Consider the following 25,801-nt stretch of genomic DNA (forward strand, 5'->3'; position numbering starts at 1 on the left):
CTATGTACACACACAGACTTACTTGTGTGTTGCCACAGAGGCATCTGGCTACCTCTGGAGGGACACACAGAGTGGCTGGGGGGCAGGGAGGATAGTTATTTTTCCTGGCTCAGCTTTTTTTTTTTTTTTTTTTTTTCTGGCTCAGCTTTTTATACACTTTGAATTTTGTATCACAAGTATTACCAATTCAAAAATTAACTTTAAAGAGCATGGTATGTAAAATACCACAGAATTTCATGAAGTCATGGAAAAGAATAAGGTAGGTCTGTATGTGCTGATATGAGGAGATCCTAAAGATAAATTAAGTGAATAAAAACAAAAAACCAACAGGTATAAAACACTGTATGGAATATGATCCCCTGAATGGAAACTTTAAATACATCCTATCTAATAAAAGAGAAACATGCAAATTGACCATATCTCTGCTACACCCACAAGCCACACCCACCAGCCAATCAGGAGTGAGTATGCAAATTAACCCAACCAAGATGGCGGTGGCCACGGAGCTGGAGCAAGCAGGAGGCTTGGGTTTTCCCCAGTGAAGGAGGAAGTCAAGCTTCCCCCGCCCTGACCTGCCCTGGCCTCCGCTCAAGGCTACAAAGTTTCAATTATAGAAGATAAATAAATCCCAGATACCTGCTTCCAGCCTATGCTTGGGTCACCAGGGGCGTGGCTGGCCTGAAAACCACCACAGGCCCCGCGCCCAGGCCGCCCCATGCCCCAAGGGAATCCCCACCCTGATCCAGGACTCCCTTTAGGGCAAACTAGCTGGCCCCCACCCATGCACCAGGCCTCTATCCTATCTAATAAAAGAGTAATATGCAAAGTGACCATCACTCCAACACACAAGATGGTTGCCCCCATGTGGTCAAAGACGGCTGCCACAAGATGGCGAGCAGAGGAGGGCAGTTGGGAGGGACCAGGCCTTCAAGGGAGGGCAGTTGTTGGCGATCAAGCAAGCAGGAGAGGGCAGTTGGGAGGGACCAGGCCTGCAAGGGAGGGCAGTTGGGGGGGACCAGGCCTGCAGGGGAGGGCAGTTGAGGGGGGGCCAAGCCTGCAGGGGAGGGGAGTTGGGGGAGACCAGGCCTGCAGGGGAGGGCAGTTGAGGGGGGACCAGGCCTGCAGGGGAGGGCAGTTGGGGGAGACCAAGCCTGCAGGGGAGGGCAGTTGGGGGGGACCAGGCCTGCAGGACAGGGCAGTTAGGGGTGACCAGGCCTACAGGGGAGGGCAGTTGGGGAGGGACCAGACCAGCAGGGGAAAGCAGTTAGGGGCAATGAGGCTGGCAGGGGAGGGCAGTTAGCAGTGACTGGATCAGCAGGGGAGGGCAGTTGCGGGGACCAGGCCTGCAGGGGAGGGCAGTTAGGGGTGACCAGGCCTGCAGGAGAGGGCAGTTAGGGTTGACCAGGCCGGCAGGGGAGGGCAGTTAGGGGCAATTGGGCTGGCAGGGGAACAGTTAGGCATTAATCAGTCTGGCAGGGGAGTTATTAGGGGGTGATCAGGCTGGCAGGCAGAAGCGGTTAGGGGCAATCAGGAAGGCAGGCAGGCAAGCAGTTGGGAGCCAGCAGTCCTGGATTGTGAGAGGGGTCCCACATTGGAGAGGGTGCAGGCTGGGCTAAGGGAGACACATCCCCATGCACGAATTTTGTGCACCGGGCCTCTAGTATGGATATATTTACACTCAGCATACAAACAGGTATCATTTTTCTTCTTGAAAGGACAAGTAAGTTAATTGTGGCTCTTCCTGGGGAGAAACTTTTGTTTTTCATTTTATATAGGCTTCTATGCTGTGTGAATTTTCTAATAAGCTAATGGATAGCTGAGTACTGGAGTTTGGGGTCAACTTTTTAAAATATTTTTACATGTGTCCACATTAAAAATACGAATTAAGTAATGGTTTTAGAAAATGGGAACATGCAGTGTTTATGAAAGTGGAGGGAAAGGAGTCCTCATATACTGCTGGAAGGACTGTAAATCTAGTACAACTCTTTGGGAAAACAATTTGGCAACATACATCCTCAAGTCTTTAAAAAGTTCATACCCTTTGACTTGTTAATTCCATCTTTAGAACTATCTTAAGACGGATTAGTTTTTAAGTACTATTATAAGAAAAAATTTAAAATAAGGTAAATTTCCAACAATGAAGATAAAAAGTGAATTAAACTGTGATAAGTCATACATTTTAACTGTTTTTGGATTTTATGATCAGGTTCACAAATTAAATAGAAAAGGTAGAAAATAAAATTGTATATACAATTGGTTCTATAGGAAGGAAATACCTAAGATGTACAATATGATGGCTGTGTCTGGTAGACTTTGGGGTGAGTTCTTTGTTCTCTTTCTGACTGTTGCATTGCCTCACTTTCCCACAGAGACAATAACCATTATTCACAGAGTGTCTATTGGAAGCAAAGTCTTACCGGAGGAAGAAGTTTCCCTTCAGTTAAAAGCAGAGTATCTCCAGAACATATCATAAGCTCTTTCAGTGTTGCATCCTGGGAATACGGAAATTTTTTGTTACTTGTGACTTCTGCAAGGAACAAACAGACACTGGACTTTTGTTTGTGAACCCTATGCCTCTATTACCCTTGAAATAAATAAATGAATAAATGATAAAGCAGATGTTGAGTAGAAAATAGGCTTATAAAACAGTCTATTATTATATATTAGATTATGAGTAGGAACTGTAAGTATCATAGAAGATTAGAGGAAAGGGAGAGGTGAGAAATAATGAGACTGATATACAGAAGATGACATTTTAGTTAAATAATAAGACTGATTTATAGAAGATGACATTTTAGTCAAACCTAAAAAGATGCGTTGGATTTGGAAAGGTGGATGAAACAAGAGAAGGAATTTCTCATGAAAAAGCGAACAAAGTCAAGGTCATGTCAAGAATAAGTATGGCTTGGTTAGGGAAGAGCTCAGACTAGACTGATTGGAGTGGACAGTGTCAGAGTAACGGGGGGGGGGGGGGGGGGAGGGGGCGGGGACTGGATCGGAAGGGTGGTTGAAGGGATGTGGAATAGAAAAAAAGGAGCTTTTAGTTCCTTTGTAAAAAGCCACAAGACTTCTGAGAAGGTGTTTTTAAAAATCTATCTGGCTGCTACATGCATAACACACTGAAGTGGGGAACACCTGGGCTCGGGGAGGCCAGTTGCAGTAATTTAGGTAAAAGGGAAAAAAAATGGCTTGAACCAGGAGGCCAGCAGTGGACTCAGGAAGGAGTGGAAAAACTGACAGGCCTTTGAAGGCTGAGCCCAAACATGAGGGTGGCAGGTAAGTTGGATTGGCCACATCTCAGGCTGAAAAAGATCAGGATGGGAAAGACAGCAAATCTGGAAAGAGGAAGCAGTTTTAAGGGTAATGAGTTTGCTCTAGACAGTTTAAGAATTGTTTGATACCAATTTTGGACTTAATAGAGAAGAAAATGTGGAAACTATGTGACTATATATTACTCTTGACATCCAAACTATATGTCCTAAAGATTTTTTTTATTAAATATATTTTTATTGATTTCAGAGAGGAAGGGAGAGATAGAAACATCAATGATGAGAGAGAATCATTGATCGGCTGCCTCCTGCACATCCCCTACTGTGGATCGAGCCTGCAACCCAGGCATGTGCCCTTGACCGGAATTGAACCCGGGACCTTTCAGTCCACAGGCTGACGCTCTATCCACTGAGCCAAACCGGCTAGGGCCTGAAGATTCTTTAGGTCCACTTCTTAATCTGGGCAGTCAAATCCCTGGCCAAGATTCAAGAGGGTCCTCTCTCTATATTGTTACTGACCACAACACAGCAAAGAGTGTTTGAGGGATGACCCCAGTACACCTGTTTCAATCAACCTCTGTTGATGTTCACTGCCACTGTATATCACTGAATAGAAGCAGGCAGATAGGGGAGGGGCGGCTGACCACATTTCAGTCTAAACGTTCTCACAAAACTTCATTTTGGGTCTACTTCTAATGCCGTGATGTTGGATACGAGGTTGGATGCTATTTGGATAAGATTAACCAGACCCCACCTATCCTGTGATACAACTGTTTCTAAGGCTACCCTAAGAGTTTGGCTGGATCCAGAGATGTAGTTTAGATCAGAGCCTAGTGATTGGTTGGTAAGATGAATTCTGCCATCAACTCTCAGATTAAAATACTCAGGTTTCAAAGTTCAGGGTGTATCTCCAAATTTTTCAATTAGTTCAAATGTCTTTTGTTCTCTAAAGTTCTCTGCTTCCTAATGAAGAACCAGCATTCTCAGGGACACACTCTCTTACCAAAAGAGGACTTAACACAGATGTCAGAAATAGTCCCCCTTAGCTGAGACCTTCCCTCCGAATGCTCTCAAATAACTACCGGGAGGGAAGAGTAAGGCAGATGCATGTATATATTTTTGAATCCTAAACAAATTAAATCTTTCTCTAGAATTTATTCATGAGTAGGATGAGTATCCTGTATAAAGTACCAAATAAACACCATCATTTTAAAGAGTGAAATACATAAAAATAACCTTACTTCTTCACACAAAGGCTCCCCAGCTTCATAGCACCAGTCCATTTTTCTTAAGTGCCACGTGTCACCTGTGAAAGCAGCAGAATCAAAATGAAAAAATTCACAAGGATGTGTTTTAAGAGTTTGTCAGGAATGACCCTTCTGGGTAAAGGAAAACTGAATGGGATTTGATCTAATAATTATTAACTAATTTTTAAAAAAAAAATTCCCTCGCCTGGCTGGTGTAGCTCAGTGGTTGAATGTCAACCTATGAACCAGGAGGTCACGGTTCGTTTCCCAGTCAGGGCACATGCCTGGGTTGTGGGCTCGATCCCCAGTGTAGGGCAGGAAGCAGCCGATCAATGATTCTCTCTCATAATGATGTTTCTATCTCTCCCTCTCCCTTCCTCTCTGAAATCAATAAAAATATATTTAAAAAAATGAAATCAATAAAAATATATATTTAAAATAAAATTCTCTCTTCCAGAGCATAAAAAATAAGTTCTTTCCCCAATTCGGTTAATCTTCTATTCCACCAAGAATCTAATCTAATAATAGACAAATATGCAAATTGACCGCACCTTCACTACACCCAAACCACGCCCACCAGCCAAGCCACGCCCACCAACCAATCAGGAGGAATATGCAAATTATCCCAACAAAGATGGCGGCTAATTTGCATATCGCGACAGCGTAGAAAGAAGCCAAGAGCTGCAGAAGGGAGCAAAGCTGCAGAGAAGCAAGCAAGCCGGGGGGGGGGGGAGGAGAATGGAGGAGCGGAGGCGGGGCCGGGGAGAAGGAAGTTGAGCAGGCGGGGCCGGGGGAGAAGGGGCGGGGCTGGAGGAGAAGGGCGGAGCGGAGGCAGGGCCAGGGGAGAAGGGAGGAGCGGAGGCGGGGCCGGGGGAGAAGGAAGGAGAGCAGGCTGGCGGAGAAGGCGGGGCGGGGGAGAAGGGAGGAGCGGAGGCGGGGCCGGGGGAGAAGGAAGGAGAGCGGGCTGGAGGAGAAGGCGGGGCGGGGGACAAGGGAGGAGCGGAGGTGAGGCCGGGGGAGAAGGGAAAAGTAGGCGGGCTGGCAGAGAAGGCGGGCCCGGGGAGAAGGGAGGAGCGGAGGCGGGGCCGGGGAAGAAGGAAGGAGAGCGGGCTGGCAGAGAAGTTAGAAAAGCAGGGGGGCTGGCAGAGATCGCGGGGCGGGGGACAAGGGAGGAGAGCAGGCAGGGTGGGGTAGAATGCAGCAGGAAACCCTATTGCAGGATTTTTCCTGCAACGGGAACACTAGTAGATGTATAATTGTGTATAATTATATATTTGCAAATGAAAATAACACTTGCTACTATTACATGATAGCTACATTACGCCTTTATTGTTTACATGTATACACACATCAGACATGAGTATAAATATATGTACATATACATATAAGTACAGAAGTTAAGTTTCATTTCACTGTCTTGGCTGAAAGTATATGCTAACATTGCTCAGCAACTGATAATGTGTTCAGCAAAACTGGTGCTATCTAATTAGTGGTTAATCTAACAAAAAATAGTGCTTTTGGAATAGCATTTAATAAAGTCGGTATAACACTTATAAATGGTAAACAGTCTTTAATTAGATTTCTGTTTTTTACATGCTTGCTGCACTGAGGAAATGGGAAGAAAATTTTTTGAAGGGAGCCAAGTCGAGCAGAAACTGGAAATCCTGGTTATTAAGAAAAACAGCAACGTCTTATAAATAGTCAACTCCCCCACCCACTGAAAGAAACTACAGCCAGAGGAATATTCATCCTGCATAGGCCACAGGTTTTGAATCCCAATACTCTTCTTTGCAGATCCTTTTTGTCATTAATTCCAGTTTTAAATACAGTAAGATTTACATGAATATTTAACTTAATCTAAGTATATATTTTTTGAAAACACACCAGTAAGTTAAAAGTGAACACCATTACTTCATAGCACAGCAAGATGGAAAGAACTCGGATTCTGAAATCAGAGAGACTGTAAATTACACTTGCTGTGTAACTCTGGGTAAGCCATTTAACCATTTTCAGCCTCTGTCCCGTCCTCCGTAAAATGGGAACGGGATGATCCCTGCATGGGAACACTGCTGTCGAGATGAAATGGGAATGCACAGAAGCTCCAGAGCACATTACCTTCCCTTCCAGACAACGAATGCAGTCAGAGAGGCAAAGCACTCCAATGAAAGCAGTGTGATGCTCGCTGCCTGTGTTCCCCTGGTAGCTACTTCAGATGTCCTGCATTTGTGTTTTCATTCATATGACATTCCCTGATCTACACTGAAACACACAGGTATGAAGCACAATCACCGAAATTTCTGAATCAATGAGGTTTAAACAAAACCAGCGAAAGACTGGGGTGATTCCACAAGGTAATCTTAACTTCATCTCTTCTGTGTCTTTGTTGGATCCTCAGTGGTCGGCTAACTTACAACTACAGTTCTTCCAGCTTGCAAACAGAATCAGGAGAACTTATTATGTACACACAGATAATAAGTGTAACAGATAACACTGAGGAAAAAAAGGCTGAAACATTTTCATTAGGCTTACAAGTACTTTCTTGTAAGTCAATGATGTGGATAAGATTATACATTATCATGGCCAGTAACTTACCTGGTAGGCCAAATTTCTCCAGCATTGTCTTCAAACACTGTAAAAAAAAAAAGTATGTTCATTAGTTTCCTGTTTCTGCGTTACAGTATTGAAAGAAACAACCTCTTTGGACCCTGGGGCCTATTTAAGTCTGATCAAATAGATAAGAATACACATAGTTAAGAAGATGACTGAATAAGCTCTCCTTCCTAAGAGCTAGAGGGGGAAAAACCCCAGTTATGTTGAGAGAAGACCAGGAATGCTGTTGTGGGTGTGTTGTAATTTGGGATGACAAACACATAGCAGCTGGGTATGTAAGCCTGGAATTTTGAGGCGAGATCCAGTCTAAGGATTGAGCCTTAAGGTGCTCATAGCTGGAGAGAAGAGGAAGTAGCAAACTGAGAAGGGGTAGGAAGGGAAATCTGAAGAGCTGCAAGGAACAGTCATCACGTAGGTGCCATGCTGCCGAGAGAGGGAGAGCGAGATGAAGGCTGAGAACTGCTTGCTGCACTTGGTAAGAGCTGTTTCGGTGGTGTGGTGGGAACAAGGTTACCTGCCATGAGAACAGAAAGACACACACATCGCTCCTTCGTACAGATTTGTGATTTCCTTTCTTTGAAATTAAAAACAAACACAACACTCAAATTCAAAGGCAAATGAATTTGAATATTTTCAGCATGTAACCAGAGTAAAGAAACTTACTAAAAAGGTGTTTTCTCATGGAACTCGTTAGCTACACGAGGGCCCTCAAACCTCAATCACTGCTGCAGCCCATCGTGCTTGTCAGTACCCCAACCCAGATTCTTTGGGAGCAAATGTCAGGTATCATAGAGTATTTATTAATATTTATGGAAAGATAAACATTCTTTTAAAAAACACACCCTAAAACAATGATGGCATTTTTAAAAAATTAAGAATTCCTTAATAACAATTATCTAGTCAGTGTTCAAATTTCCCTACTTTCTCCCAAACCATTAGAGTTCTCTGATTTGAATCAAGGGCCAAATGAAGTCCACACCCTGCCCTGCTTGCTGTTTCTCCTGAGACACGATCGTTAAACCTACAGGCCTTTCTCCCCCGTAGCTGATTTATTGAAGAGGAGTTTTCCACTTTTCGACTGTGCTGACTGTACTTCTAGGCTTGGTCAGACTCAGGTTGTTTGGGGGTTTTGGGGGGCATGAAAAGCATGGGTAGTGTTAAACTTCTATAATGCCGGAGTGTTGTCCTTTTTGGGTTGTGAGCAGGCTTTTAGGATCATTGCCTTCAGACGTCATTCAGAGTTGAAAAACTGATAGTTTAAAATTCTTTCTTCTTTTTATTAGCTGGGATTGTTTATTTTAAAACCTGTTATCTATCTAGTTGCCCTGCAGTATAGTCTATAAAACAAAAACAGGACAAATGCTTGATTTTTTCCTTTATGGTTCCCAAGCACCCACTTGGTTACCCGTCGGTACCTAATGAAGATGGCATTTTTAGGGTCACATGAACTCATAGACTTGATATGTACCAGTCAACTTTCATGACCATTCCCACTGAGGTCCAAGCTGTCTCATCTCTGACCAGAGGCAGCCTCTTCAAGTTGGCTTCTGTGTGTCTTTGCTGACGCCATCACCTGTGCTGGCTTCCCTTCTTCCTGTTCTGACAAGATGCTCAGGCTCATCGTACACTTCCCTGACCTAGACACAGAGCCCTGGTTCCTTCCCGCAGGAAGTGGTAGCTAGCAGCCACAGTCTGGGTGCTCACTGTGGCTAGGCTAGCCATTGTTTCTAGGCTGTTTCAGGAGGAAGAAGTAGAAAAATATTTGTTCAAAGAAAAAATACAGCAAGTTTATTTGACTCTTCGAATTCAAATTCAAAGTACAGGCTTCACTTACCCACACTGCTGTCATCTGTCTGTCCATTTCCCACATTGAAAGTCCCAGTTCTCAGGACACCCACATAGTCATGTGTTTGCCTTATCACACACAAACACTCACATTTCTACCTGTTATGTAACTGTGTGAGTATATAAAGTGAAAACAAAGGAAATATGCCACAATATTCATATTACTGGGATAAGGGATGATGAGGGGTTTTAATGTTTTTTAAAAATCTATTTCTACATATCCCAAATTTCTACAATCAACAAGATTATTGATAATAATAAAAAATAACCTAATGTAAAAGTCCAGTTGGCTCACCAATTTTCAAGCTTCCAAAACGACTCCTTTAGTGGGTACATACAATTATTTAAAGTATATTATGTAAACCCCTAGCCTTGGGACCTCGAAATCCTAATACAGGTTATTCCTATTCCCCATATCAGACACCCACAGACTCCCCTCCTCCCCCAAGTAAAATAACTTACTTCTCTCACAGAGATTGTTTCTTCTACTATGATTTCCATCTCTGACCCAGGCTGCATATCACTCCCCATAGCGAAAAACAGGAACAGCTAAGATCAAGACAGAGTGTGAATGCAACTCAATCTAAATTTTAAAATTCTACAAATGTATTATTTACTTCCAAAAAAGAAACATTTCATGTAGCCCATGAAACTTTAATAAAAATCTCAAATTATGTAAAAACAAGGCTATGTTGGGTAATTTAATGTTACAATTGAAATAATAATCTCAACTACCTAGAAATGTAAGATGCTTCATCACCAATGTTTTTACTCCTAAAAACATCTCTCACAGATATTACTTATTCTTCCATGAGCTCCATCTTTCTTGGTCATTCCTCAAAGGGACTTGCAATTACTATACACTATAAGCATAACTGTGTTTTTCTCTGAATCATTTGGTTGCGACCGTATTTTCTGTCCATATACTATGATTCCCAAGACTCTACAGGAAAAATGTGAGTCTGATCTCTTGTCAATTCAGCTGCTTGGAGCCCTATTTTCCTTCCATTTTTAAAAAATATGTTTTTATTGATTTCAGAAAGGAGAGAGAGAAATGTCAATGATGATAGAATCATCGATGGGCTATCTCCTGCATGCCCCCTATGGTGGATCGGGCCTGCAACCCGGGCATGTGGCCTGATAGGGAATCGAACTATGACCTCCTGATTTATAGGTGGATGCTCAACCACTGAGCAACACTGGCTGGGCCTACTTTCCTTTGTAACTCAACTTCACATGTCACATTTTCCTTTTCCAGCTTGTGCTCAAGTTCAGGGAAGAAGAAATTAAAGAGAGGTGGCTGGAAAATGAATTAAGTGGATCCAGACAGAGGGTTCCTGATATGAACCAGCTAACCTCGGCACAGTCTTAACAGTAAGGACATAAATATGACTTTGGGACTGTAATGAAAGTTTACTAAATAGGTAGGGCTTCTGGCAAAGTCAAACAGATGGTATTTATACAGGAAATGAATACTGATAAAGACCAAGCTGTTGTGAGATTATTATATTATTGTAGAGAAATTACATCCAGAATTAATATTCTGTATTTCATTAAATCTAAAATTTAATTAGCTATTACTCATTGCTTTATGTATCATGAAAAAAGAAAACACAGTGCTGGCTACAACTGTAGGATGCCATGGACAAAAGATGCAGCCTAATCTCACAGATGTTAAAAGTTGGGGGGAAAAGGGCACATTTCAGAATTTCTGAAATATGTTTGAAACTGGTAGCCATAAGATTCCCCTTAACCAGTTTTCACAGAAAAAGAATCTTATAACTATGCTTTGACATAGTATTTTTTATTTACAATTTTTTTTTTATTCTCATCCAAGGACATGCTTAGAGAGAGGAAGGAAGAGAGAGAAACATGGATGTGTGAGAGAAACATTGATCAGTTGCCTTCCGCACGTGCCCTGACCTGGAAATCAATCTGCAACCCAGCCATGTGCCCTCACCGGAATCTAACCGGCGACCTTTCGGTGCACTGGATGACACTAAACCAACTGAGCAACACTGGCCAGGCTAATATTTTTTAATTAAACACAGAGAACTATATGGATATATTCCTGAAATAAAAGGTATCATTTAAGGAAAATAAAATGTTTAAGAATTACAGTTTTACTGCAATAGTTAAGGTATCCTATATAATAAAAGCCTAATATGCTAAGTGTCTGGTCGTTCCTTCAACCCATCAAAGCGTAATATGCTAATGCTATGCTAAGGCTGCGCAACCGCCCCCTATGACGTGCACTGACCACCAGGGGGCAGACAGTTGACCCGTCGACCAGTTGCTATGATGTGCACTGACTATCAGGGGGCAGACGTTCCGAACAGTAGGTTAGCTTGCTGCTGGGGTCCAGCTGATCAAGACTGAGCGAGATGGCCAGACATGCCCTGGAGCCCTTCTATGGTCCTTCCCCAGCTGGCCAACCTCCCACGTCCCTCCCCAGCCCTGACCGTGCACCGGTTGGGTCCCTTGGCCTGGCCTGCACCCTCTCACAATCCGCGACCCCTTGGGGGATGTGGGAGAGCCACTTTCGGCCCGATCCCGCAGGCCAGGATGAGGGACCCCATTGGTGCATGAATTCGTGCACTGGGCCTCTAGTGAATTATAAAGTGAAGAACTGACTGTGGGAAGGTGGGTGTGGTGGCCAGGTGATCTCATATTACCTGAGAGGAAGTTGGTGCTCTTCCAGGACAGAGTCCCAGTGAACTCCCCATCTTCAATTCTGCTTCCTTCAACGTATAACTGTCTGGCACTACAAAAATTTTTTACAACAGAATGAATATTATTCATCCCTACCTTTCTGGGAAAAATACTATACTGCAATCAATTTTTCTTTTGAAAATCAAGAATGTCAAGAAAGAAAAAGTTGTACTCTATGCAAAAGGGTTATATATATATTATCGTTATGTTTGATTTTCTATTTCCAAATGCTAGAATATATTATTCCTGTTATCTGTACAACAATGCTAAGACTTAAGAGGTGACTAGGAATATTCTAGAGTTTACTATTAATAATTAGACTCAATTATGTCTAATGACAACAAGTGTTACAGAGGTTAGAAGACTCTATTCCATAATAGATATCTCAATAAAGTTAGCAAATTAAAAAACTGACAATAAATCTTTAAGGATACAAGTAGATTAAAACCATGACTAAAATGAGGATCAGCTAATCAGAAAGACAGCTGTTTTAAAACAGAAGTGTTTTAATTTTGGTTAAGATATTCTGTAACACATGAGTAATACACCTGGATGAAAGTATGTCCTATAAATTAATTTCTAAAAGGTAATTAAAGAATATTAGGTATTGGAAGCTATCATTTAAAGTGGAAGTGTTAAGAAAGTTAGATAGCATGAATATGTGTCAGCTTTTGAAAGCTACCACAAAGATTTACCTGGACAAAGAAGTTTCCCATTTCTATCAATAGGTCTCAAACAGCTGTTCTCAGCTACAAGTAAGAAGAAGCTGGTCAGTGCACCAAAGAAAGAAAACGAAAGAGCCTCTACTGTGTTAATTAGCAGGAAGCTATGATAAGCTAAAACGAAAACAACCCCACCTTCCCCCAACAACCAGAAAACAAGTACAGCCATCTTCACTTTGTACTGCAATAGCACAGGACTGTAAACTATGCAAAGCAATCTTAACAATGAGAAAAATTACAACTTTCTTGCCCTTTAAAGATGTTGTCTTATTTCTTTGTACAAAATATGTCAATAGTGTAAACAGGGCTTGCTTTCTTCAGCTACTCATGTGACTTATGCTACACAGTGAGCATCTTTTCTTGTCACAGCGAACTGCCATACTCAGATTTCTAAGTTTGGATCAGCTTCCAATATTTTACATTTTGTGCTTTCAACCTCATGAAATATGCCCAAGAGCTCCTTTAATATGAACTTTTTTTTTTTTGCCAGCGTCACTTCTCCTGGGACAGCTTCATTCTTTCTGTCACAACCACGGTCCTCCCTTCTGTGGATAAGTGCCCATTCATTAAGTTCCTCAACCTACATGGCTAGTCTCTTGAATGACTGCATGTCAACACCCCCATGTCAGCTATTTCTTCTATCACTCCACGTGCTTTGTTTCTTTGCTGCACTTTCCTCTTGGTTGGCCAGTTTGATGACCTGTCCTTATAAAATGTCACATGGGTTTACCACTGGGAGAAAGGAGGCAATGAGCTATACACACTCTGCTGTCTGTGTGGTGAAATTAATGATCGACATGCAGTGATGTATGTTTATTTCTGTAGTGATCTGCAGACTGAAGCTGGGAGCCAAGTTTGTGCTTTACGCAATTATGCAGTTAAATCCAGTGGTAGCTGGAATTTGAACTATGTTTCTGGGTAACTAATCTATACTAATAGTTATATGGTAATATGCTAATTAGACTGTACGTCTTCCGGAAGTCTTTCGGACAAAGCTCCAGCTGCTACAAGGGCCAAGGGCTGGTGGCGCAGGAGAGGCAGCGGCACGGAGGGCCAGTCCCATGCGCGCCGCATGGCCCCTCTGTCCGCAGAGGCAGGCGCTGGGAGAGGCGGGGCGTCCCACAGTCCTGGAGCCTCCTTAGAGGCTGGACAGGATGCGACCTAGGTGCTTCAACCTCCCACAGCCCCTCCCCCAGCCGGCCTGGCCCCAGATCGCCCCACACACACAAGTGGGCGGGGAGCGGGGCCAGCGCTAAGAAGTGAGGGCTGAGGGTCAGCAGCCCCTGTAGCAGCTGGCTTTGGCAGCAGCAGTGGGGTGATGGGGGCAGCGCCTTACCCTGATCCTCCTGGTTGCCTCCCGCAGTCTGGCCTCCCTGGGGAGTGGGCCTAAGCCCTCAGTAGGACATCCCCTGAGGGCTCCCAGACTGTGAGAGGGGGCAGGCTGGGCTGAGGGAACCACCCCCCAGTGCATGAATTTTCATGCACTGGGCCTCTAGTGTTATATAATAAACTGTGATAACTGAAACTTGTGCACATAGGAACTTTGCAGAGACTGCCTCTTTAAAATGTTAGGTGATTTTTTTATGCCCATTAAATGGATTAGGGCAGGTGTGCCCTATTTTTGAGGATGCAAATTCCTGTTTTGTGGGAAGGAGCACACCAGGTTTGATCCAATCAGAATTCTTACAAAGTTGGACATGAAGTGGGGAGGTTGGAAGGGTGGAGCCTTCTGAGAGAGAAAGAATGGCATGGATCTTAGAAGTTCTAATTTTATTAGACCTTGGCAGAATCTCTGAGATTCCTGAGTTCTGTATCCTATATTATACGAAATTAGCATATAATTCTAATACAAACTTTTTTATTGTTAATCCTCACCCAAGGATAATTTTCCATTGATTCCCCCCCCCTCCAAAAAAACCAACAACAAACACCTTCTAGGATTTTGAGTGAGATTGCATTGGATCCACAAATTAATTTTGAGAGAATTAGCCTCTTAGCAATATTGTGTCTTCTGACCCAAGAACATGGGACATCGCTCCATTTATTCAGGTCATTTTTATTTTTCACAGCAATGTTCCCTAGTTTTCAGTGTACAGGTCTTGCACATATTTTGTTAATTTTATCCCCAAGTATTTTATGATATCTTATTCTAAGTGTTTTCTTAATTTCCTCTTCCATTTGTTTTTGTTACTAGTAGGTAAACATACAATGGGCTTTTGTATATGATTTGAATTCCTATTAAACTTATTATTTCTAGTAGCTTTTTAATAGAACTCTTAGGATATACAAATGGACAATAGCACATCAACAGTGCTCACCATCATTGCATAAGGAAAATACAATTGAACACACCATGATATACCAATTCATATTCACTAGAATGGCTATAATAAAAAATACAATTACAACTAGTGCCAATTAGTGCCCTGACATATTACTGGTTCAGCCACTTTGGAAAATAGTATGGCAGCTTCTTCTAAAGCTAAACATAAATTTACCATTTGACCCAGCAATTCCAATCCTGCATATCTACCAAAAAGAACAAAAACACACGTCCACACAAAGACAGTGTTGATAGCAGCGGTCGCCAACCAGTGGTCCGAGGACCACTGGTGGTCCGGCGAAGTCCGAAAGGTTGGAGACTGCTGGTTTATAGCACACTTTTCATAAAAGCCAAAAAGTGAATGAATCAATCAACTGGTAAATGAATAAACAAAATGTAACATATCATAGAATGGAATACTAGGAAAAGGAACAAATTACTGATACATGGTAAATCATGGATGAATCAAAAAGTGGATTGCTAAGTGAAAGAAGCCAGACATAAAAAAACAACTTATTACATGGTTCCATTTACATGAAATGTCCAGAAAAGCAAATCTAGACAGACAGAAAGTAGGTGAGTGGTCATCAGGGGCTCAGAATGTGAATAGGAATGAGGGATTGTTTTGGAGTGATGGAAATGTTCTAACATTCAATTACAGTGTTGGTGGTACAACTCTATACCTTAACTAATAGTCACTGAATTATGCTTCAAACGGGTATTTGATGGTATGTACACTATACCTCAATAAAAGACTGTTAAAGAAAACCCAATGCTGAGTGAATAGTGAATTTATAGAATGCTATACTCAGTATCATAATTTATGTAAGTGTAAAAACACAATATACACATAAACATATATAAGGGAACATAATATATACAATATGAGTCCACAGACTAGACACACACCCAAATCAGATATAGTGGATGCAACTGGGGAGGGAGAGAAAGTAGGTCTGAGGAGGACACAGAGGATTTTGGAATGTTTCAAACAAAAACAAACACATGACAAAATGTTAACATCTGTCCATTTTGGGTGGTAGGTGCATGAGTTTTCCCTAAATTATTTTGTGTACTCTCCCATAATTTTTTCAATTAAAAATAAAAACTAAATTGAACCCCAAAACCAAAAGCAAACATAAATAATTACCTAGTTCCTTCATTAATTTTAATTCCTTTATGGCTTTAATTCGAATATCAAACACCACCTAAAATAGAGAAATAAACTAATGACTGTGTATAAGTTGAAAACAATGGGAGAATAAGGAAGTGGAGATTGTCAGTGTGTGCATGTACAGATTGAATTATTAATTACCTGGTATTTGGTAGTTTTTGCCTACTTTAAAAATTTGTTTTCATCCCTGAAATTCATTTTCTCTCTTCTACAAAGTCAAAATAAAAAACTTAGGTTTTAATAGTCAAGTTTTTACCAACCTGATGTTAACTGGAACAGAAAGGACTCCTATAGAGAATCAGGGAAACAATTCTAGCTAGAAAAAACAAAAAAAACTGACAAACCACTAACCTTTTTGATGAGAGGAAACAAAAGAAATTTCAGGTCATCACCTTTCTTTATGTTAAGAATGATATATTCAGTGCCAATAAGCATAACTTATATAAAAATACTAACCCAAGGGCACTATTTAAAATGTTTAAATTACCTCATTTTAGACCTGTTTTCTTTTTCATTTTAGTTTAGGCTAATTGCCTCTAGGGCAGTGGTCGCCAACCTTTCGGACCTCACAGACACCTGTGGTCCACGGACCACCGGCTGGCGACCGCTGCTCCAAAGGTTTCCTTAAACCAGCGGTCACCAACCTTTTGGACCTCATGGACCACCAGTGGTCGGCGGACCACCGTTTGGCAACTGCGGCTCTAAGGCATAAAATTGTGGAAATTTATGGGTAAAACTGATGTCAGAGATCCACTCTACCCTCCCACCAGTGCTCCACACTGTGCTAAGAAGGCTCAGGGACTTCACCAAAGTCTCTCACTTAGGGTCAGGGTGGTAAGTCTTAAACTGTCCCCTTTACTATACCAACAAATATGAATGCACCTTAAGAAATCATAATACTCATAGAAAAGAAATCATTCTAACGGTTCTTTTAATGTTATAGAAAAAAGCAATGAATTGAGACTACATAAATAAAAAAAGATGTTTTCTGAAATAATGTTTAAGGAAACTAGTATCTTCAAATGAAAGACTGGAGGACGCCCTTTTAAAAAGAGGGTGGCTTTATATAGAGCAGTGGTCGCCAACCTTTCAGACCTCACAGACCACCAGTTGGCGACTGCTGCTCCAAAGGTTTCCTTAAACCAGCAGTCACCAACCTTTCAGACCTCACGGACCACCGGTTGGCGACCGCTGATATAGAGTACAGAGTATAATGTAGAGCAATTTCAGTTAAACTTAAAAAAACAAAAACAACATTAACACAAAACATATATACCTGTTTTAAAAATTACCAAAATGACCCTTGAAAACAGCATTTCACATTTTGATAAAGATTAATATATATTCATATTTTGATACAGCATTATATATTTGACAACAAAGCCAGAGGATTCCATTCCAGTTAAATACCTAACGCCCACTTTCTAATTCTAGGCTTTGGAGGGGGAAAAAAAAGCACATATTTTCTTGAGATATGCCAAGAACTAATAATAAGTAAACAAGCAATAATCAGATATTAAAAATAAAATATTGATTTCTTAGGATTTAGAAGTCTGAAACTTTTCTGAAAGAGTAAGGTATTGCTTTCTAAATAAAATTGTTAACTAAAACACTATCAACTAAACTTTAATTATAATCTACTCACTGTGTTAACAGTTGCTGATATTTTAACTTGCTCCTCTTCAGATTCTAATTGACATAAATTATTAACTTGGACCCAGTCGACCTCATTCACGTTAGTGTTCCATTTCCCTTGTTTGGTCAACAAACTGTAGGTAAAAGATGTTTTTAAAAAAAGTGTCTTTACACAGCACTTTTATGGATCAGGAAGAATCAGAATACCAATACTGTTCCTCAGGCACCACTTCTAAAATTCTGCCTCTGTCCCTTAATGTGACTCACTGAACGTGACCAACTTCTACTGAGCTGGGTTTATTAAAGTTGACTATCTTTTCAGGACAGTGTCAGGCAGTACTCTATGGAGTCTATATTCTATGGAATCTATATTAATGACTCAGATATTCTTTGACTTAAGACAAATAATTTGTTGCCACACTTTTCAAAGAGAACTGTTGTAATTGAACAATCAGCTGTTGACTTCTGCCTGCACAATTTTATCAGCAAGAGGGCTTTAAGAGCAGCTATGCGCAAGGCCAACCCACAGGATTTCGATTTAATAACAGGACAGCCATGTACAGTCGTGCAGACCGACACTGCATCAAAGTGCCACAGCTAAGGGGTATCGCTTATATCACACACACTGAGTATTTGTATTTTTATTATAGAGTGCTATTTTAAGAGAGCAGATGGCAGTAGAGTGTCTTGTTCTAACAAGCCTTTCCTACAGGTGGTAGGTAAAGAATCTTAAGGAAGAAGAGACTTCTTTCTAACTCACATGGAGGCACTGAATGGCTAGTGGAAGTCCTCTTTGGGAGTGCGTATCAGAGCCCTGAAACACAATCCTACTCTTTATTTCAGTTATTCCTATTTGGACCCCACCTGAAGTTAGCAATCCTAAATACAGCAAAGTTTTAAGCACAAAGAAACCCTTAAAATAGTGAAAAGCTGATGACGACAATGACGATGATGATGCTAGCTAAAATATTCAGCACTCACTATGTGCACACTTTGTAAGCACTTAACCCTTTTAATACTTACACCTCTATGAAGTTGGTACTAATTATTATCCCCGCTTTACAGAAGAAGAAATTGAGCAGAGAGAGAGGAAATAACTTGCCCATGGTTAGGAGGTGATAAAGCTGGAAACAGATCCAGGCAGCTGGTTCCAGAGCCCTTGTCCTTACCCACTACCTGTACTGCCTCCCACAGGAGCAGCTGGGTAGACTGTAACATCAACACTGATTCTTATGTAGAATGAGTTTTATGAAGAGTCTACAAACCTGGGGAAAGCAGGATATAGCTATCTACAAAGTAACTGGCATATTCAAAAGGAAGAAAACCTTCAAAACAAAAAATCAATGACCTGCGCTCAAACAGGAAAGCTACCAATGACTGGCATGCTTGGGAGGTGCAGTGACACCATTGCCAGTCTCCAGGCTTCAGTTCTGTATTTCCCAAGTCCCAATCAGTGTGTTACTTTAAAAAAAGAAATACATAATAAACTTTTTAATTAGATACACATGGTGGGGAAGTAAATGTCTGGAAAACAATTACCCAAAAGAATAACAATGATAAATGTTACACAAAATAAGCATAATCACAAATGCTCCTCTGTGTCGCAGCCACTAAATAATACAGAGGCTCTGTAATCTAAGTATATTCACAGCACTGATGAAGCAGGGAACTGACTAGGTTTGTAACCTAAAGTCTCCTATATGTGGAATTGGGGGGGGGGGGGGAGAGTTACCGTATGTGACACAATGACTACAGAAACTGACACTCTACAGTGTCAAGTCATGGATAACAAAAACGAAGAGGGGCAGTGTTTCTGGGTTCCAAACGCAACTTACGGAATCACGGGCATAGTTCCCCATGTAACTGCCCTATGTGGGCAGCTGGGAGGAGCTCAAGAATCATAAAAAGGACTGTGATGAAAAGCTGAATTGCCGTGTGGGATTTTTGTGACAAAATAGGTAAATTTAGCTATGATCTTCATATAATTCTCATAAAAAATTTCAGGAACGAACTTTGTGAGAATATAACTTCAATTTTATAAGGAGCGCTAATCAGAATTCCTCAGATAGGATTCTGCTTTATAGCCAACTAATATTGACTGTATCTTGTCTACATCTATATTATTTCGTTATCATACTATAATATCATTTTTCTCCAATTTGCCTAACCTAGAACATTCCTACTTACAAAACACAGAACACAATGTCTAGAAATAAAAAGAAACATTTAACTCTTAGTAAAATAAAGCTTTAGAGTTCTAAGATATAGTTCTCTAATTTAAATAACTTAAAAAATTTTTTTCATCGAGTTACCTGTTATTATCATTACTGGAATCCTGAATCAGAATTGAGCTTCCATTTCTGAGGCCTTGTTCTCTGAAGGTCTTCTTCAAGTCCTCCTTGGGAATGGCAGTCCAGCTCTCTCCACCTACAGATTCAGTATTGCTGGTAAAGAGGACACCTCCTGGCATTGCTAAGGCTGTGAATACTGTGCCCACTTCTGCATTAGCTGGGAAGACCTGTGGAGATTCTACCAACTGCCGATACTCTTCACTGCCTGTTGCCAGATGAAGAACATTTAAAAGCAGAGGTTCACAGTCACTACCAGTGGGAATCTGGATTCCACCAACCTACAATAATGTCAAGACAACCATTAGTATAGTTTACATTTGCCAACATTAAGTCAACACAGTAACAGAAGACTCCTCTTGCAGAATAATTCTCATTTTTCCCAAGTGAAGTTTTCACAAATGTCTTTTAAGTATCAGAAAAATAACCTTATATATTCCGTTTGAAATATATAGCCGTCTTATATTTTTTAGGAGAGAAATCTGGAGGAGGACAGAGATGTATGAGCCTCGGGAATAAGTGCGATGGACCAGGGAGAGTTCACTGAGTGGCTGAGATGTTCCTCACCCTTTTCCTGACTTAGAAAATTCACTCTGCTCTTACAAGTCACCTGTACTCCCTAATTCAATAGAGCTATTCGCCCTCTTCTAAGTTCCCACAGGGAATATGCAGACACCACTCCCCCACCCCCCGCCCTGCCCCCAGCACTTAGTGCAGGTACACCATGAAACCTGAATCTTTGTACTTAGCTTCTGACACCTAGCCTGGCAGAGGAGGTACTCAATAAATATCTCTTTAACATCTAACTACTACTGACTGTACCTAAAATTTATTAAATATTTCAGTAGTTTTCTAATACCTAATTGCCTTCACATATGCTGAATAAAATTTCATTACAATGACTTAAAAAATCCAAAACTATCATGAATATTTCTTAAATACTTTCTTACCTCCACTCCATTCCACACAAAAATGTCTTCCTCATCAGCAATTTCAAGGTCACACAGTGTCAGGTCATCTCCTAGGATGAGGAGATAGTCAGTGAGACCATTCATCTAAAGAAAGAGCTGAGACACTTAAATATTTTTTTGAAAAATCATTCCCATTAAGAAAAATTAAGAAGGTAGTAATTATGCTTATTATATGACTTTTATCTTTATTCCTCCCATCACACCCTTTAGTTTTTTTCTTTATGTAAGCATTTCCCCATGTTGCTGCATAAGTTTTGTGAGCATGACAGCAGGAAACAAGAGTTTAATATGAAGTCAACTGTGCTTGGCCCTGTGAACAAGAGTAAGAATTAGGCATCAAATGGTCCCAGCTCCACCACTAATTAGCTGTTATGTCCTTATGTACTTCAAGTCTCTATACTTCAATTTTCTCATGTATAAAATGGGGATAAAGGAATTTTGTAACAATCAAATGAGATAATTTATATAAAACACTTATCTTAGTATTTGGCAGAGTGAAGCCCAAAATAACTGTTCCCATGGTGACTGCTATTATTACTGTTTTGTTGTTATTTAAAGGAAGTAAATACTTTTCAGCTTTCAAAGCACATTTGTTAGTTTTGCTACAAAATATGAAACTAAGAGTTGGGTAAAAAATCATGCTATATAGCCCTGACCGGTGGTTCAGTTGATTGGAGCACTGTCCTGTACACCAAAGTTTACAGGTTCGATTCCTGGTCAGGGCACATACCCAAGTGGTGGGTTCAATCCCCAGTGGAGGTGCATATGGGAGGCAACTGATCGATGTTTCTCTCTCTCATCAATAAAAACATATCCTCTGGTAACAATTAAAAAAAATTGCAAATCCTTTTAACAAATTAATTTGGTACAGAGGCAGCCTTAATTTCAGAAAATATAAAATGTTTCCATGTTAGCAAAATTTTACATGTTACATAAATTGGACACATTATAAATTGGATAAATTATATAGTTAACCTCAATGTGGGGGTGGAGGGACGAGAAGAGATAAACCAAAGAACTTACATACTTATATGCATAGCCCATTGACACGGGCAATAGGGTAGTGAAGACCTGGGGGGGGGGGGGGAGTAGGGGCTGAGAAGAGGGGGAGAAAAAGGGGAGGAAATGGGAGATATCGGTAATACTATCAACAATAAAAAAAAATTATTAAAAAAAAAAAAGTAGTAGGTAGTGGGGAAGACTGGCCGGGAGTAGAAAATCACAGATGAGCCCCACAAAAAAAAAATATATATATAAAATGAACTGCTGTGTCTTAATATTTATCTTACCATCAAGTGTCTGATAGACGTGAAGTCCTGCTGGTACAAACTTTGCAACACTAAGGACCATGTCTCCTTCCCAAAATTCTAACAGCTACAGAATATTTGTAAAAGAAAAGAGCACAAGGAAAAATAATCACATTTCCAGGTTAAATAAGACAGGTAATGTGCCAGTATACATATGTGGAAGATACGGAGAGCAAACAAATGAATACTCCTATCCCATCCCATCCCACCCAACAGGGAAAGTAAGGAAAGAAGACATCACTCATTATTAAATCAGTTACATCAAAGATGGTTAATCTCCCCCATTAGTGATGGGAAAATCTTGGCATACACAAAGAGCACAACTACCATCTAAACAATTCTATGTAACTTATGGGAAGACCACTTTTATCAGAGGCAAACTGACCAACATGCCAGCCCAGGAATCTGTCCAAAAGAGCAAAATGATTTAATCAGTGCTGTTCAGAAAAAGCAGCATTGACTCTAACACCTGAAAGGAATGCTTCCCACTGTAAATTTAAACAGTGTAATAGATTATTGGGGGTTTGTTTTATAAGTTTGTAGATCCAAGACTCTGGGAACTGTGGTAACTGCTACGAAATAACATCACCCATAAAGATTAGTTCTATTTAGTCTCTCTCCACAATACCACAAGACAGTTCTCTTAAGAAGAAATTTCATATTTATAAGCAATTAGTTAACTGTCAATCTCACAGCCTCTTGCCAGTAGCTGGCTTCTAAGATAACAGACCTGCAGTTAAAGGTCCTTTTCATTTATCACCTAACTAGAGGCCCAGTGCATGATTGAATCATGCACGTGTAGGGTCCCCTACACGCTTTCGCTTTTCGCGGTGGAGCTGGGTGCCTGTCCACTGATGCACCAGGCCTTTCAGAAGCCTCTGGCTTGGCGGAGGCTTCTGAAAGGCCTGGTGCCGGAGCAGACAGGCACCCAGCTCCCCCACTTTTGATGATCCGCGGCCGCTGAGGGGGGCTACTCTGCTGTTGAGAGGCCACTGAGGGGGGCTGCCGCGGACACCGGGCTACCCTGCCGTTGAGAGGCGCAGCTGGGTGTCCGCGGCAGGCCCCCTCAGCGGCCGCAGATCTGGCCGTTGAGAGGCACAGGGGGCGGGAGTCCCACCCCCTGCGCCTCTCAACAGCAGGGTAGCCCCCCTCAGTGGCAGCGGGTCCGTGCCTCTCAATGGCCGGATAGGCCACCCCGAGTCCCGCCCCCCAGCCTCCCGCCGCCCAATCGTGGGCGTAGCGGAGTGATGGTAATTTACATGTTACTCTATTATTAGATAGGATTTCATCTTAGGGTCAGATCCCCATCTCCACTTCATCAACACTGCCAGGACTGGCTCCGAAATGAACTTTTAATGCAAAAGTTCAGAGATATTAGACAATTTTAGAAATCCTGATGCTGATCCAACATTTGAATATAATTCAAATAAACTAAAGTTAAAAAAAACTGGCTTGCTTTTCTTTGTACAAAAAGGAAAGTCAAAAGAAAACTAATAATTTTAGTAATTGTTTTTCAGAAAATTCAATTATTTCTGGAAAAGAAAAAAAAAGCTTACATTTTCTGTTTCCCTTTTCCTAGATCAGGAAGTAGTGTGGGGTGAAGAAAGAGTAGGGAGACCAGGACAGGAATCCTAGTTCCACCACTAACTAGATGTCTGACCACAGGCAATCACATATAAATCACAATCTCTTCATCTTGGGGTTAGCTTGTCCCCAGGAGGTTAAAGAACCAAATGACATAATTAATATGAAAGCCCTGGGGGTAAAATAAAGAGCAGTCTTATTATTGTCATTAAAATACAACTGGATAAATTATTTGGAAACAATGATTATGACAATGTTTGTTTTACTATAAACCAGTAGGTATTTTCCTTAACAATCTTATTAATAAACCAGAGACCCAGTGCACAAAATTCGTGCATGGGTAGGGTCCCTAGGCCTGGCCAGCGATCAGGGCTGGCCAGGGCCTTCCTTCGTTCCACACAGCCCCCTGGTGGTCAGCACATGTCACAGCAGGCAGTCAAACTCCCAAGGGGACAATTTGCATATTAGCCTTTTATTATATAGGATGCTATTCTGTACTGAAAGGTACAAGTGAGCTGCTTTTATTTGTTTAGTAGTTCTTAGTTTTAGACAACATGCTTATCTTTATCTCTTCATTACCTTTAAAAACACTTTTTACATTTATTTTTCAAAAAAGAGACAACTTGGTACTCTCTCTTTCCCCAAAATAAAATATGCCAGTTTGATTCTGCCCCTGCAAAGCTTCTGCAGGACTGTGCCCTGCCTGGCAGAGAAGCCTCTCTCTAAAAGACTGACCAGTGAGGGGAGAACATCTGAGCCATCTCTCTATGGAACTGGCCGATTTTCCTAAGCAGTTTTGAAAAATAACTAGTCATATCTTAAATAGGATTTCTGAAAAGAAATCCAGCTTGAGATGGACCGTAATGTATAAATTAAGAGGAAGTGCAGCTAAATTACCTGGAATATTGATTGTCGAAGATCTCCCAAAGTTTTTCTTTTATCAAAGGTTAAATCCCACACGCTTTCTGTTTGAGAGACTACTGGGTGCAGTGCCCCATTGAAGAAATGATAATGAGGGCCCAGGTGGAGATGCAATTCAAAGTTATTGTTTGTAGAATCATATTCTGCCCTTTAAAGAGGCATAAAAAGTACATAAATGCTATGTTCTTACAAACACAAATTTCATTTCAAACCAAAAATATTTGCTTTACAATATAAATTAAGTTCTCCATTCCACCTAAGTAATTATAATTAACATAGCAAAATTTCAGCTCTGCCATCATGCATTTCAAGGAAAATGAATTTTAATGTATATTGTGCAATGTTACTCTGAATACTGACACTCGAACTCTTCCAATCCTGAGATTATAAACAAAATGCTAGAAACCTGCTCCTAATAACCGTGAAGTGTCAGATTTACAAACTTTTCATTCATCCTGACTTCTACTAGCTCCATAGATTCTTCCTTAAAATATCTGAGGTTGATCTAATAATCCTCCTGAGATTACTCCCTCCAGGCTCAATGTCCTCAGCAGCAGCCTTGAAGCATGGTGCTACACACTCTATTTACTCCAGGCAGTCAGGCCAATGGAGAGTGGAGGAGACTTTTGCCACCGTCCAGGTATTTCTGACAGTTTATTAATGTGGTCAAAGACAGCATCAGCTTTTTTGATGACCACATGACTAAAATCTCTTAGTGCGTTTTTGTTGTTGTTTGTTTGTTCGTTTTTAATACCATCAGCTAAGCCACACCACTCATGCAGGCTATTTTTCATCCTTAAGATATCTTACTCTTTTAAGTTTTTAAATTTTTAGTGTCTTGATTTTTGAGATTTCTTTTAATCTTGGCTTGCCATTCAATTTACCTGCTATTTTCTCCCCAGGCTCAAGTCAATGATAAAAATGTTGAACACACCTCTGCTACATAAACAGCCACCTCGGTCCATGAAAAGACCATGGGACTTCCATTTCTCTAACCCAATACCCCACAGACCATGTCAGAGAGCAAATAAAGAACCAATTCTTCAGGGGCCAAGGTTAGACATCCAAAGAAAATAATGCTGAGACCATCAAGTTCTCACAAAACATCCCCTTAATAATCCATTAAAAGTTTT

General features: G+C 41.0%; 1 protein-coding gene across 5 annotated transcripts in view; it reads right to left on the bottom strand.

Moving 5' to 3' along the window:
- The window catches only part of USP40 (ubiquitin specific peptidase 40), a 73,697-nt gene that overhangs the window by 16,247 nt on the left and 31,649 nt on the right, over positions 1–25,801 (bottom strand). For 4 of the 5 annotated variants that reach the window (XM_079782033.1, XM_079782030.1, XM_079782032.1 and 1 more), the window contains 12 exons: positions 24,645–24,816; positions 22,146–22,230; positions 20,836–20,906; positions 19,850–20,166; positions 17,548–17,671; positions 15,879–15,936; positions 12,379–12,432; positions 11,647–11,735; positions 9,434–9,520; positions 7,109–7,145; positions 4,511–4,575; positions 2,418–2,492 (listed from right to left, as the gene is read on the bottom strand). In XM_079782033.1, the coding sequence (XP_079638159.1) occupies positions 2,418–2,492; positions 4,511–4,575; positions 7,109–7,145; positions 9,434–9,520; positions 11,647–11,735; positions 12,379–12,432; positions 15,879–15,936; positions 17,548–17,671; positions 19,850–20,166; positions 20,836–20,906; positions 22,146–22,230; positions 24,645–24,816 (1,234 nt within the window). The remainder of the gene's footprint in view (positions 1–2,417; positions 2,493–4,510; positions 4,576–7,108; positions 7,146–9,433; positions 9,521–11,646; positions 11,736–12,378; positions 12,433–15,878; positions 15,937–17,547; positions 17,672–19,849; positions 20,167–20,835; positions 20,907–22,145; positions 22,231–24,644; positions 24,817–25,801) is intronic. The other variant, XM_079782031.1, reaches the window with a different exon arrangement.

Source organism: Cnephaeus nilssonii (genome assembly GCF_951640355.1).
Source record: "Cnephaeus nilssonii genome assembly, chromosome: 10".
Classification (NCBI taxonomy): Eukaryota; Metazoa; Chordata; class Mammalia; order Chiroptera; family Vespertilionidae; genus Cnephaeus; species Cnephaeus nilssonii.